Consider the following 13,228-nt stretch of genomic DNA (forward strand, 5'->3'; position numbering starts at 1 on the left):
ACACATATAGATAGATGGATTTTTCCCACTTTAATCATATCCAATTCCCGATGGTGAATCAGCTGCCGTTTGCACAACCCTTGATTTGATCAACTAGAGCCCCCACCGAGCCTACGGAGAGCCACAATATGCTCTGTGACCCACCCCCACTCATCCAGACCAGTCATGTAGATCGTATGTGGCAGTGGCAGCTTTAAGAGACCCAGTCTGACCTTCCCTTCCTCAAGCACGGCCACTTGTGTTTGTGTGGACGCAATGCTGGTCAGCTTTTGCTGTTATGGTCGAGTGTATTCGTAGCTGGGACGCTTAGCTAAAATTAGCATTTAGCATTTTGTTCATATTACGATACCTTAGTTACATTTTTGGTTCTCGATGTGTTGCAGCTGTTGCGAAGCTCGTTGGTAAATAACCGAACCCAGGCGAAGGTGGCGGAGGAACTGGGGATGCAGGAATTCGCCATAACGAACGACAAGACCAAACGACCCGTCGCTCTGCGGACGAAAACACTAGCCGACCTGCTGGAGTGTGAGTGTGTGTTCGTCTGGGTTCCCTTCGTTCTGATTGGGTTTTTGTTGACATGACGGAACAACGTGTGAAACTCAAACCAGACCCTGATCATCGGCAAGGATTGAACCCAGGTCCCCGAGGCTTACACTGCTTTAATTAATCAATCATTCATGTCACGTTCCATTTCAAGAGACATGGAACTGCATGCATCAGAAGTGTGTGTGTGTGTCCCAGCGGCCGTCATGTCACTGTGTGTGTGTGTGTGTGTGTGTGTGTGTGTGTGTGTGACCCGGCGCAACAAAGAGATGAAGGATGACGAGTCTCCTCTCACACCCGACCTGAATATTTCAGCAAGTGGAACGAATCAAAGGCAAAAGAACGAAACAGAAAGAGAAATGCGGCATATCCACATCCCAGACATCCTGTGGATCCCAGTATGAGTCACAACACTCGAACCACATCCAAGACTCCTAGAGAGTCCAAGCCAAAGACCTACGAGGAGACGGAGGGAGAGAAATTAGGAATTTTAGAGCCCATGAGACCGTGGTTCCAGCCAAGACTAAATATCAAGACTTGTGGACCAGCAGGGAATAAGATCCAGAACAAAGAACCTGACTGGCTAGACTCCAGAGCAAAGACCCCAGACCAAAACCCTTGACTACTGAGAGCCAAGCCAAAATGACCAAGACTGTAAATAATTACAAACTATTATTGAGTTAAAAATCTGTCTAATAACCCATCTCAACATCCTGTGGAGCCTAAACTAAGGCCAAAGACCTAGAAGGAGTCTGAGGAAGAGAAATGAGGCCCAGAAAACAAACCTTTGAATTTTCAGAGCCCTTGAGAATAGAAATAGAAAACCACACCAGTAACAATAAGTAACAAAACACAGACCCTGGTCAAGACCCCAACTGTTGTCAAAACAATAATGACCAAACCAAAGTTCTGGGCAAGACTGAATTACAAGACTCTTGGACCAGCATGAAATATGATCCAGAACAAAGAACCCAACTGCCAAGACTCCAGAGCTAAGACCCTTTCAACAAGACACTCAGGCCAACTGAAGTCCCAGTGTAGACTCTAGAGTATTCAGTAACAAGACCTGTATGAGAACCAAGACTTAGAAGCAAAGCTCAAAGCAAGCCAAGCCTCCAGACTTCAGACTTTAGACAGTGACTATTCAGACTCCTGGACCGAATAACAAAACACAGACCAGGGTCAAGACCCAAACTGTTGTCCCAAATCAATAATAACCAAACCAAGGTTCTGGGTAACAAGCTTGTAGTTCTGGACAAGATTGAATAACAAGTCTCTTGTGCCAGCATTGCATGAGGTCCAGAACAAAGACCCCAACTGGCAAGACTCCTAAGCCAAGACCCCTTGACTACTGAAAGCCCAGCCAGAATGACTCTAAATAATTACAAACTAATATTGAGTTAGAAATATGTCCAATAACTCCTAGACCAGCCCTCTTCAGTGACAAAACCCAGATCAAAGTCAAGATTCTGGATAAAGAAATCCAGAAGTTGAGTAATGAGACAAAGACCAAGAAACAAATCTCAGGTTACAGCCAAGACTGAGAGGAATGACACAAACAAAACCCTAGACTAAGAACAAGACCTGTAGTAAGATTAAACGGGTCATAAAAAGGGTAACAAGACACACTAAGGTCTTCAATAACAAGACCTGTATGAGAACCAAGACTCGAGACCCCAGACTCCAGACTTCAAACTGGACTGATTAGCAAAACCTCATGCCACAGTCAATACCTAAATTACTAAGAATAAGTAACAGGACTCAGACCAGTCCTTTAGGCAACAACCTCTTGAGTAATGAGAGCACGCTTGGTGCCAGTATGCTGGGTAAAGAGAACTAGACCAGCCTTGGATCACCTCCTTGAGTAATAACACCAAGTCTAATGCCAATACACTGGGTAAAGTGTATCAGATCAAAACAAATTTGAGTAAAAAAAAAAAAAGCCTTGGATCATTTGGATCAACTCTTGAGTAACGAAACCCAAATGAGGACCGCGATGGATTTTCTAGACTAATGCCAAGTTCACACTACACGACTGAATCTCTTGCACTCGGGAGTCTTTTCAGTCGGTGTATATTTTACACTACACGATCGGTAATAGGGGGTTTCACACTACACCATCTATCACCAACTGGAATTGCAGGCGAGCTTCTCTGGTCTCCCAAACTACGTTTTGTCAAGAAAACAAACGCGAGATGTGACGAGAGGTTTAATGATACCGTGTCCAAAAATGCACGTCAACAAGTAGCGAGCGATCAGAGTGTTTGTGCGCTGATGTGCAGCGTAAAATCAAGGAGGAAAAATAAATGAATCTGAGTGGATTTGGTTTGGATTGTTCTATAGTGAGTTGGAGGGTGAGTGGATTTGGTTTGGATTGTTCTATAGTGAGTTGGAGGGTAATAAATATTTTTGCAATGTTGGTGTTTTGTTGTTATATTTTGTAGAGAACGATCAGGTCAGAAATAATGTAAAACGTGTGTGTGTGTGCCGGTGTATTCTGATATAAATTATATTACGCCCCTGTCCCACCTTTTTACACTCCTACCCTGCGTTTCCCCTCACACCGTATCTTGCGTTCTCATTGGCTGTTCGACATAGAACTCATTGCCAGTTGTGCAACTCAGATTGAGAAATCTGACATGCTAGAAATCTCGTTTCACTCTGCGAGCGCTCTGCGATCACTCGGCGAGCCAGTCGGATCGAGTTGTTGAGTAGTTCACACATAGCGATTGAGAGCCGAGTTTCGATCACCAAGCGAACGCCGAGTTGCTCCCGAGCCGGTAAATCTAGCGCCGACCAGTCACCGAGCGAAAATCAGGGCAAAAGTCGTGTAGTGTGAACCAGGCATAAGACGAAGAGCAGGACTTGATCGAAAGACCTTGATCATGAGAGCACAAGATCTTTTACATGGTTGTTATTTTATTTCTTTTGACTTTAGTGGTGAATTAACTGAAAACAAGCAGGTAAACGTAAATAATAATATCTATTTTATTCTTTTTTTTAGCTTTTATTGCAGCACTTTACATCGACAAAGACCTGGAATACGTCCACACGTTCATGAACGTCTGCTTCTTTCCAAGACTAAAGGTACGACCTGCTCCCAAAATAAGAACTGCTTCACATGCTTTACCTTTTACTAACGTCTTCAACCAGGTCCAGGGACTTGTTTGTAGTTGCCAGATTAAACAGTTTCCCCCTGAGACTAGGTGAGGTGAAAAGGAAAAAAAACGTTCAGACAGGAAGTAAAACAAATGAAGGAAATAATGAAAGAAAAAAGAAGGAAAGAAATGAAGGAGTGAGGAGTGAAGAAAAGAAATGGTTTAAAAAGGAAATGAAATAAAAATCTCTATTGTAAAAAGAATCGAAACAGAAAGAGAGTCATTGGGTTAGGAAGGGAAAACTGAAAAGAATAAATTTGGAAATGTTTGGAATAAAAAGGAATAAAGGGACATAAAATAGATAACAGAACAGGGCGGGATGGAATGGAAAGGAGCGGCAATAAAAGAGATTTGTGATGCAAAATTATGGAAATAAATTACAATAGAATGTGTAAAAGAACCAAATAATTTAAGAAAAGAGGGGAATAAATTATTCAGAAAGAAAATAAAGTAAAACATTTTTAGGTGGCGCAGTGGTAAAACATGCTAGCACACCGGAGCTGACATTTCGAACTCGCCATCCGGCTGGGCTGGGGGGGCTACATGAACAAAGATTGGCTTGTTGTTCATACTGGCTGATTGATGGCGCCTGCACAGAGTCGAGGAATAATGCTGATCAGGGTGTGGCTCTCTGTACACAGAACTCGCCCCATGCAGGTGAAAAGATGCAGTCTGTACTGCACAAGTGTCGGAGGGGGCGTGTGTCAGTCATGGCTCTCCTCAACCAGGAGTGGAGATCAGCATCAGTAGAGAGGAAGCAGGGGAAGGGGGGGCGGGGGTGGAAAGGGACGCAAATAATATCATAAAAATGAATTAAATTTACAGTAGAAATGAATTAAAATAAATACAAGTGAAATGTGTAAATAAACTAAAAGGAAATAAAGAAAGAAAATAAAACTGAAGATAGATTACAAGTGATGGAAAGGAAATTTAGCTCGGGGAGGAAACTAGAAGGAACTGAACGTATAGAAAGCAATAGAATTAGGGATGGAATCAGATGTCAGTAAGAGGCCGTGGGGGGCGGAGGAGGGATCACGTCAACACACTCGTCCTTTATGAAGTGAATGAAACGTCTTTTAAGTCTTTTATTCTGAGTGCAGTCGAGCTAATGGAGCTGAGTTCAGTCACTAAACGTCCGCAGAGAGTTAGAGTGTATACACACACACACACACACACACACACACACATCAAACTCAAAAGAAGCTTTATTGGCATGACAAATAAGGACATTCGTATTGCCAAAGCAAGTTACAGAGAAATAATAAAAATAACAATAAGAAAGAACAAATATATACAAAACAGTTACATGTGCAAAAATATAAAATAGAATAAAATATTAATAAAAACAATTATTAAAATTATAATATTTACAGTAACGAGGTAGTAATAACGATCAGTTTGTGCGTGTGTGTGTACACACACTCACACTAGGGCTGGGCGATATGTTTAAAAAACTCATATCTCGATATGCTTTTGAGAAGTGGCGATATACAATACAATACGATATAATGTAAACTTAAAGTACAATGGCAGGCCACCGCCCGTATTTTACCTTATAATGTTTATAAGTTCTCTTAAAAACACTAAACATTGTAGTTCTGATACATTCTGACTGATTAGTGTTTATATTTTGTATTATTATAAGTCTGTATTTGTATTCATATTGACAACATTTATATTAAACAAACCAGCAGAATCTCACAATCACATTTCTGCTCCGTTTTACCTCAAATTAATGAGCATCATGAAAATTTTCAATATCTGGTGATGGTTTGCTATCATCGTAAACAGCAGCACCGCGACCCAGATCAACCACGCAGCAGTATAAAATCATAACGGCAGCTTACCCTGGAACCCATCTTGTATATTTCCAGAATATTTCCAGAATATATAAATCCATATTTAACTCTGTTTATCCACCTATCTAATAAAAACCATCGATAATTTAACTTCATTTATTCTCTCGGCTGTCGCGGTTAAAAGCTGAAACTGGTAGGGCAGTGATAGCTCAGTGGTTAAGGTACTGGACTAGTAGTCAGAAGGTTGCTGGTTCAAGCCCCACCACTGCTAAGTTGCCACTGTTGGACCCCTGAGCAAGGCCCTTAACCCTCAACTGCTCAAAATCATGTTCGTCATAATTGTAAGTCGCTTTGGATAAAAGCGTCTGCTAAATGCCGAAAATGTAAAAATGTAAATATAATTCGTTCACTTATCTGTCAATTATACAGCAACCAATGAGAGAGAGAGCTTGAAATTCTGCCCAGAATCTGAATTCGAAGCTCTGATTGGTTTATACATCTGAATCTCTTGAACCGGAGTTGTTTTGCCCACAGAGTCAGCAACACGAATGAATCTTTACCACAGATAAGAGCAGAGTTTTCTGATTCGATTCCAATAAATAATTCATCTGAAGAGAGTCGTTTCTGACTCATCGACTCAGTGATTCAGTTTCCATGCTCATACGCGAAGGAAAGCGTTCCGCTCAGCGCTTTAGTGTTTTAAACGTTCTCAGATGGTAACCTGTGTATTCTACGTATACTCGATATATCGAATATGGTCATTTTCAACATCGTGTAAAAAGTATAATCGAATATATCGATATTTACGATATACCGCGCAGCCCTAACTCACACACACACACACACTTACACTCACTCATACACACAGTGAATGCATGTCACTGCCAGTTGTTCTGTGTATGACTATGTATAAACCTTGGTTTGATTTCACACACATACACTCACACTCACATATACACACACATGTATATACACACTCACAAACACATATGCATACACACACACACACACACACACATATATACACACACATATACATATATACACACACAAACACATATGCATACACACACATACACACACATATATACACACACATATACAGTGTATCACAAAAGTGAGTACACCCCTCACATTTCTGCAAATATTTTATTATATCTTTTCATGGGACAACACTATAGAAATAAAACTTGGATATAACTTAGAGTAGTCAGTGTACAACTTGTATAGCAGTGTAGATTTACTGTCTTCTGAAAATAACTCAACACACAGCCATTAATGTCTAAATGGCTGGCAACATAAGTGAGTACACCCCACAGTGAACATGTCCAAATTGTGCCCAAAGTGTCAATATTTTGTGTGACCACCATTATTATCCAGCACTGCCTTAACCCTCCTGGGCATGGAATTCACCAGAGCTGCACAGGTTGCTACTGGAATCCTCTTCCACTCCTCCATGATGACATCACGGAGCTGGTGGATGTTAGACACCTTGAACTCCTCCACCTTCCACTTGAGGATGCGCCACAGGTGCTCAATTGGGTTTAGTCCATCACCTTTACCTTCAGCTTCCTCAGCAAGGCAGTTGTCATCTTGGAGGTTGTGTTTGGGGTCGTTATCCTGTTGGAAAACTGCCATGAGGCCCAGTTTTCAAAGGGAGGGGATCATGCTCTGTTTCAGAATGTCACAGTACATGTTGGAATTCATGTTTCCCTCAATGAACTGCAGCTCCCCAGTGCCAGCAACACTCATGCAGCCCAAGACCATGATGCTACCACCACCATGCTTGACTGTAGGCAAGATACAGTTGTCTTGACTTGTACTTCTCACCAGGGCGCCGCCACACATGCTGGACACCATCTGAGCCAAACAAGTTTATCTTGGTCTCATCAGACCACAGGGCATTCCAGTAATCCATGTTCTTGGACTGCTTGTTTTCAGCAAACTGTTTGCGGGCTTTCTTGTGTGTCAGCTTCCTTCTGGGATGACGACCATGCAGACCGAGTTGATGCAGTGTGCGGCGTATGGTCTGAGCACTGACAGGCTGACCTCCCACGTCTTCAACCTCTGCAGCAATGCTGGCAGCACTCATGTGTCTATTTTTTAAAGCCAACCTCTGGATATGACGCCGAACACGTGGACTCCACTTCTTTGGTCGACCCTGGCGAAGCCTGTTCCGAGTGAAACCTGTCCTGGAAAATCGCTGTATGACCTTGGCCACCATGTTGTAGCTCAGTTTCAGAGTGTTAGCAATCTTCTTATAGCCTAGGCCATCTTTGTGGAGAGCAACAATTCTATTTCTCACATCCTCAGAGAGTTCTTTGCCATGAGGTGCCATGTTGAATATCCAGTGGCCAGTATGAGAGAATTGTACCCAAAACACCAAATTTAACAGCCCTGCTCCCCATTTACACCTGGGACCTTGACACATGACACCAGGGAGGGACAACGACACATTTGGGCACAATTTGGACATGTTCACTGTGGGGTGTACTCACTTATGTTGCAGCTATTTAGACATTAATGGCTGTGTGTTGAGTTATTTTCAGAAGACAGTAAATCTACACTGCTATACAAGCTGTACACTGACTACTCTAAGTTATATCCAAGTTTCATGTCTATAGTGTTGTCCCATGAAAAGATATAATGAAATATTTGCAGAAATGTGAGGGGTGTACTCACTTTTGTGATACACAGTGAACATGTCCTAATTGTGCCCAAATGTGTCGTTGTCTCTTCCTGGTGTCATGTGTCAAGGTCCCAGGTGTAAATGGGGAGCAGGGCTGTTAAATTTGGTGTTTTGGGTACAATTCTCTCATACTGGCCACTGGATATTCAACATGGCACCTCATGGCAAAGAACTCTCTGAGGATGTGAGAAATAGAATTGTTGCTCTCCACAAAGATGGCCTAGGCTATAAGAAGATTGCTAACACTCTGAAACTGAGCTACAACATGGTGGCCAAGGTCATACAGCGATTTTCCAGGACAGGTTCCACTCGGAACAGGCTTCACCAGGGTCGACCAAAGAAGTTGAGTCCACGTGTTCGGCGTCATATTCAGAGGTTGGCTTTAAAAAATAGACACATGAGTGCTGCCAGCATTGCTGCAGAGGTTGAAGACGTGGGAGGTCAGCCTGTCAGTGCTCAGACCATACGCCGCACACTGCATCAACTCGGTCTGCATGGTCGTCATCCCAGAAGGAAGCTGACGCACAAGAAAGCCCGCAAACAGTTTGCTGAAGACAAGCAGTCCAAGAACATGGATTACTGAAATGCCCTGTCGTCTGACGAGACCAAGATAAACTTTTTTGGCTCAGATGGTGTCCAGCATGTGTGGCGGCGCCCTGGTGAGAAGTACCAAGACATCTGTATCTTGCCTACAGTCAAGCATGGTGGTGGTAGCATCATGGTCTTGGGCTGCATGAGTGTTGCTGGCACTGGGGAGCTGCAGTTCATTGAGGGAAACATGAATTCCAACATGTACTGTGACATTCTGAAACAGAGCATGATCCCCTCCCTTCGAAAACTGGGCCTCATGGCAGTTTTCCAACAGGATAACGACCCCAAACACAACCTCCAAGATGACAACTGCCTTGCTGAGGAAGCTGAAGGTAAAGGTGATGGACTAAACCCAATTGAGCACCTGTGGCGCATCCTCAAGTGGAAGGTGGAGGAGTTCAAGGTGTCTAACATCCACCAGCTCCGTGATGTCATCATGGAGGAGTGGAAGAGGATTCCAGTAGCAACCTGTGCAGCTCTGGTGAATTCCATGCCCAGGAGGGTTAAGGCAGTGCTGGATAATAATGGTGGTCACACAAAATATTGACACTTTGGGCACAATTTGGACATGTTCACTGTGGGGTGTACTCACTTATGTTGCCAGCTATTTAGACATTAATGGCTGTGTGTTGAGTTCTTTTCAGAAGACAGTAAATCTACACTGCTATACAAGCTGTACACTGACTACTCTAAGTTATATCCAAGTTTCATGTCTATAGTGTTGTCCCATGAAAAGATATAATAAAATATTTGCAGAAATGTGAGGGGTGTACTCACTTTTGTGATACACTGTATATACACACACAAACACATATGCATACACACACATACACACAGACTCACATATATACACTCACACACATATACACACGCAATCCTTCACATACATACACACACACTCACAAACACTCACAAATACACTCACATATACACAAATACACACACACTCACAAAAACACACACACAAACACACATACAGTGTATCACAAAAGTGAGTACACCCCTCACATTTCTGCAAATATTTCATTATATCTTTTCATGGGACAACACTATAGACATGAAACTTGGATATAATTTAGAGTAGTCAGTGTACAACTTGTATAGCAGTGTAGATTTACTGTCTTCTGAAAATAACTCAACACACAGCCATTAATGTCTAAATGGCTGGCAACATAAGTGAGTACACCCCACAGTGAACATGTCCAAATTGTGCCCAAATGTGTCGTTGTCCCTCCCTGGTGTCATGTGTCAAAATCCCAGGTGTAAATGGGGAGCAGGGCTGTTAAATTTGGTGTTTTGGGTACAATTCTCTCATACTGGCCACTGGATATTCAACATGGCACCTCATGGCTAAGAACTCTCTGAGGATGTGAGAAATAGAATTGTTGCTCTCCACAAAGATGGCCTGGGCTTTAAGAAGATTGCTAACACCCTGAAACTGAGCTACAGCATGGTGGCCAAGGTCATACAGCGGTTTTCCAGGACAGGTTCCACTCGGAACAGGCTTCGCCAGGGTCGACCAAAGAAGTTGAGTCCACGTGTTCGGCGTCATATCCAGAGGTTGGCTTTAAAAAATAGACACATGAGTGCTGCCAGCATTGCTGCAGAGGTTGAAGACGTGGGAGGTCAGCCTGTCAGTGCTCAGACCATACGCCGCACACTGCATCAACTCGGTCTGCATGGTCGTCATCCCAGAAGGAAGCTGACGCACAAGAAAGCCAGCAAACAGTTTGCTGAAGACAAGCAGTCCAAGAACATGGATTACTGGAATGCCCTGTGGTCTGACGAGACCAAGATAAACTTGTTTGGCTCAGATGGTGTCCAGCATGTGTGGCGGCGCCCTGGTGAGAAGTACCAAGACAACTGTATCTTGCCTACAGTCAAGCATGGTGGTGGTAGCATCATGGTCTTGGGCTGCATGAGTGTTGCTGGCCCTGGGGAGCTGCGGTTCATTGAGGGAAACATGAATTCCAACATGTACTGTGACATTCTGAAACAGAGCATGATCCCCTCCCTTCGAAAACTGGGCCTCATGGCAGTTTTCCAACAGGATAACGACCCCAAACACAACCTCCAAGATGACAACTGCCTTGCTGAGGAAGCTGAAGGTAAAGGTGATGGACTAAACCCAATTGAGCACCTGTGGCGCATCCTCAAGTGGAAGGTGGAGGAGTTCAAGGTGTCTAACATCCACCAGCTCCGTGATGTCATCATGGAAGAGTGGAAGAGGATTCCAGTAGCAACCTGTGCAGCTCTGGTGAATTCCATGCCCAGGAGGGTTAAGGCAGTGCTGGATAATAATGGTGGTCACACAAAATATTGACACTTTGGGCACAATTTGGACATGTTCACTGTGGGGTGTACTCACTTATGTTGCCAGCTATTTAGACATTAATGGCTGTGTGTTGAGTTCTTTTCAGAAGACAGTAAATCTACACTGCTATACAAGTTGTACACTGACTACTCTAAGTTATATCCAAGTTTTATTTCTATAGTGTTGTCCCATGAAAAGATATAATAAAATATTTGCAGAAATGTGAGGGGTGTACTCACTTTTGTGATACACTGTATATACACACAGACTCACATATATACACTCACACACATATACACACGCAATCCTTCACATACATACACACACACTCACAAACACTCACAAATACACTCACATATACACAAATACACACACACTCACAAAAACACACACACAAACACACATACAGTGTATCACAAAAGTGAGTACACCCCTCACATTTCTGCAAATATTTCATTATATCTTTTCATGGGACAACACTATAGACATGAAACTTGGATATAATTTAGAGTAGTCAGTGTACAACTTGTATAGCAGTGTAGATTTACTGTCTTCTGAAAATAACTCAACACACAGCCATTAATGTCTAAATGGCTGGCAACATAAGTGAGTACACCCCACAGTGAACATGTCCAAATTGTGCCCAAATGTGTCGTTGTCCCTCCCTGGTGTCATGTGTCAAAATCCCAGGTGTAAATGGGGAGCAGGGCTGTTAAATTTGGTGTTTTGGGTACAATTCTCTCATACTGGCCACTGGATATTCAACATGGCACCTCATGGCTAAGAACTCTCTGAGGATGTGAGAAATAGAATTGTTGCTCTCCACAAAGATGGCCTGGGCTTTAAGAAGATTGCTAACACCCTGAAACTGAGCTACAGCATGGTGGCCAAGGTCATACAGCGGTTTTCCAGGACAGGTTCCACTCGGAACAGGCTTCGCCAGGGTCGACCAAAGAAGTTGAGTCCACGTGTTCGGCGTCATATCCAGAGGTTGGCTTTAAAAAATAGACACATGAGTGCTGCCAGCATTGCTGCAGAGGTTGAAGACGTGGGAGGTCAGCCTGTCAGTGCTCAGACCATACGCCGCACACTGCATCAACTCGGTCTGCATGGTCGTCATCCCAGAAGGAAGCTGACGCACAAGAAAGCCAGCAAACAGTTTGCTGAAGACAAGCAGTCCAAGAACATGGATTACTGGAATGCCCTGTGGTCTGACGAGACCAAGATAAACTTGTTTGGCTCAGATGGTGTCCAGCATGTGTGGCGGCGCCCTGGTGAGAAGTACCAAGACAACTGTATCTTGCCTACAGTCAAGCATGGTGGTGGTAGCATCATGGTCTTGGGCTGCATGAGTGTTGCTGGCCCTGGGGAGCTGCGGTTCATTGAGGGAAACATGAATTCCAACATGTACTGTGACATTCTGAAACAGAGCATGATCCCCTCCCTTCGAAAACTGGGCCTCATGGCAGTTTTCCAACAGGATAACGACCCCAAACACAACCTCCAAGATGACAACTGCCTTGCTGAGGAAGCTGAAGGTAAAGGTGATGGACTAAACCCAATTGAGCACCTGTGGCGCATCCTCAAGTGGAAGGTGGAGGAGTTCAAGGTGTCTAACATCCACCAGCTCCGTGATGTCATCATGGAGGAGTGGAAGAGGATTCCAGTAGCAACCTGTGCAGCTCTGGTGAATTCCATGCCCAGGAGGGTTAAGGCAGTGATAATAATGGTGGTCACACAAAATATTGACACTTTGGGCACAATTTGGACATGTTCACTGTGGGGTGTACTCACTTATGTTGCCAGCCATTTAGACATTAATGGCTGTGTGTTGAGTTATTTTCAGAAGACAGTAAATCTACACTGTTATACAAGTTGTACACTGACTACTCTAAATTATATCCAAGTTTCATGTCTATAGTGTCGTCCCATGAAAAGATATAATAAAATATTTGCAGAAATGTGAGGGGTGTACTCACTTTTGTGATACACTGTATATACACACACTCACATACACACACACACACACATATACACACACAAACACATATGCATACACACACACACACAGACTCACATATATACACTCACACATATATAGACACGCAATCCTTCACATACACACACACACTCA

General features: G+C 43.3%; 1 protein-coding gene across 1 annotated transcript in view; it reads left to right on the plus strand.

Annotated features, from left to right (window-relative positions):
• The window catches only part of drosha (drosha ribonuclease III), a 78,109-nt gene that overhangs the window by 59,801 nt on the left and 5,080 nt on the right, over positions 1-13,228 (plus strand). The window contains exons 26-27 of the mRNA XM_063003308.1: positions 384-525; positions 3,548-3,630. Coding sequence (XP_062859378.1) covers positions 384-525; positions 3,548-3,630 — 225 coding nt within the window. The remainder of the gene's footprint in view (positions 1-383; positions 526-3,547; positions 3,631-13,228) is intronic.

Source organism: Trichomycterus rosablanca, chromosome 10 (assembly GCF_030014385.1).
Source record: "Trichomycterus rosablanca isolate fTriRos1 chromosome 10, fTriRos1.hap1, whole genome shotgun sequence".
In the NCBI taxonomy this organism is placed as follows: domain Eukaryota; kingdom Metazoa; phylum Chordata; class Actinopteri; order Siluriformes; family Trichomycteridae; genus Trichomycterus; species Trichomycterus rosablanca.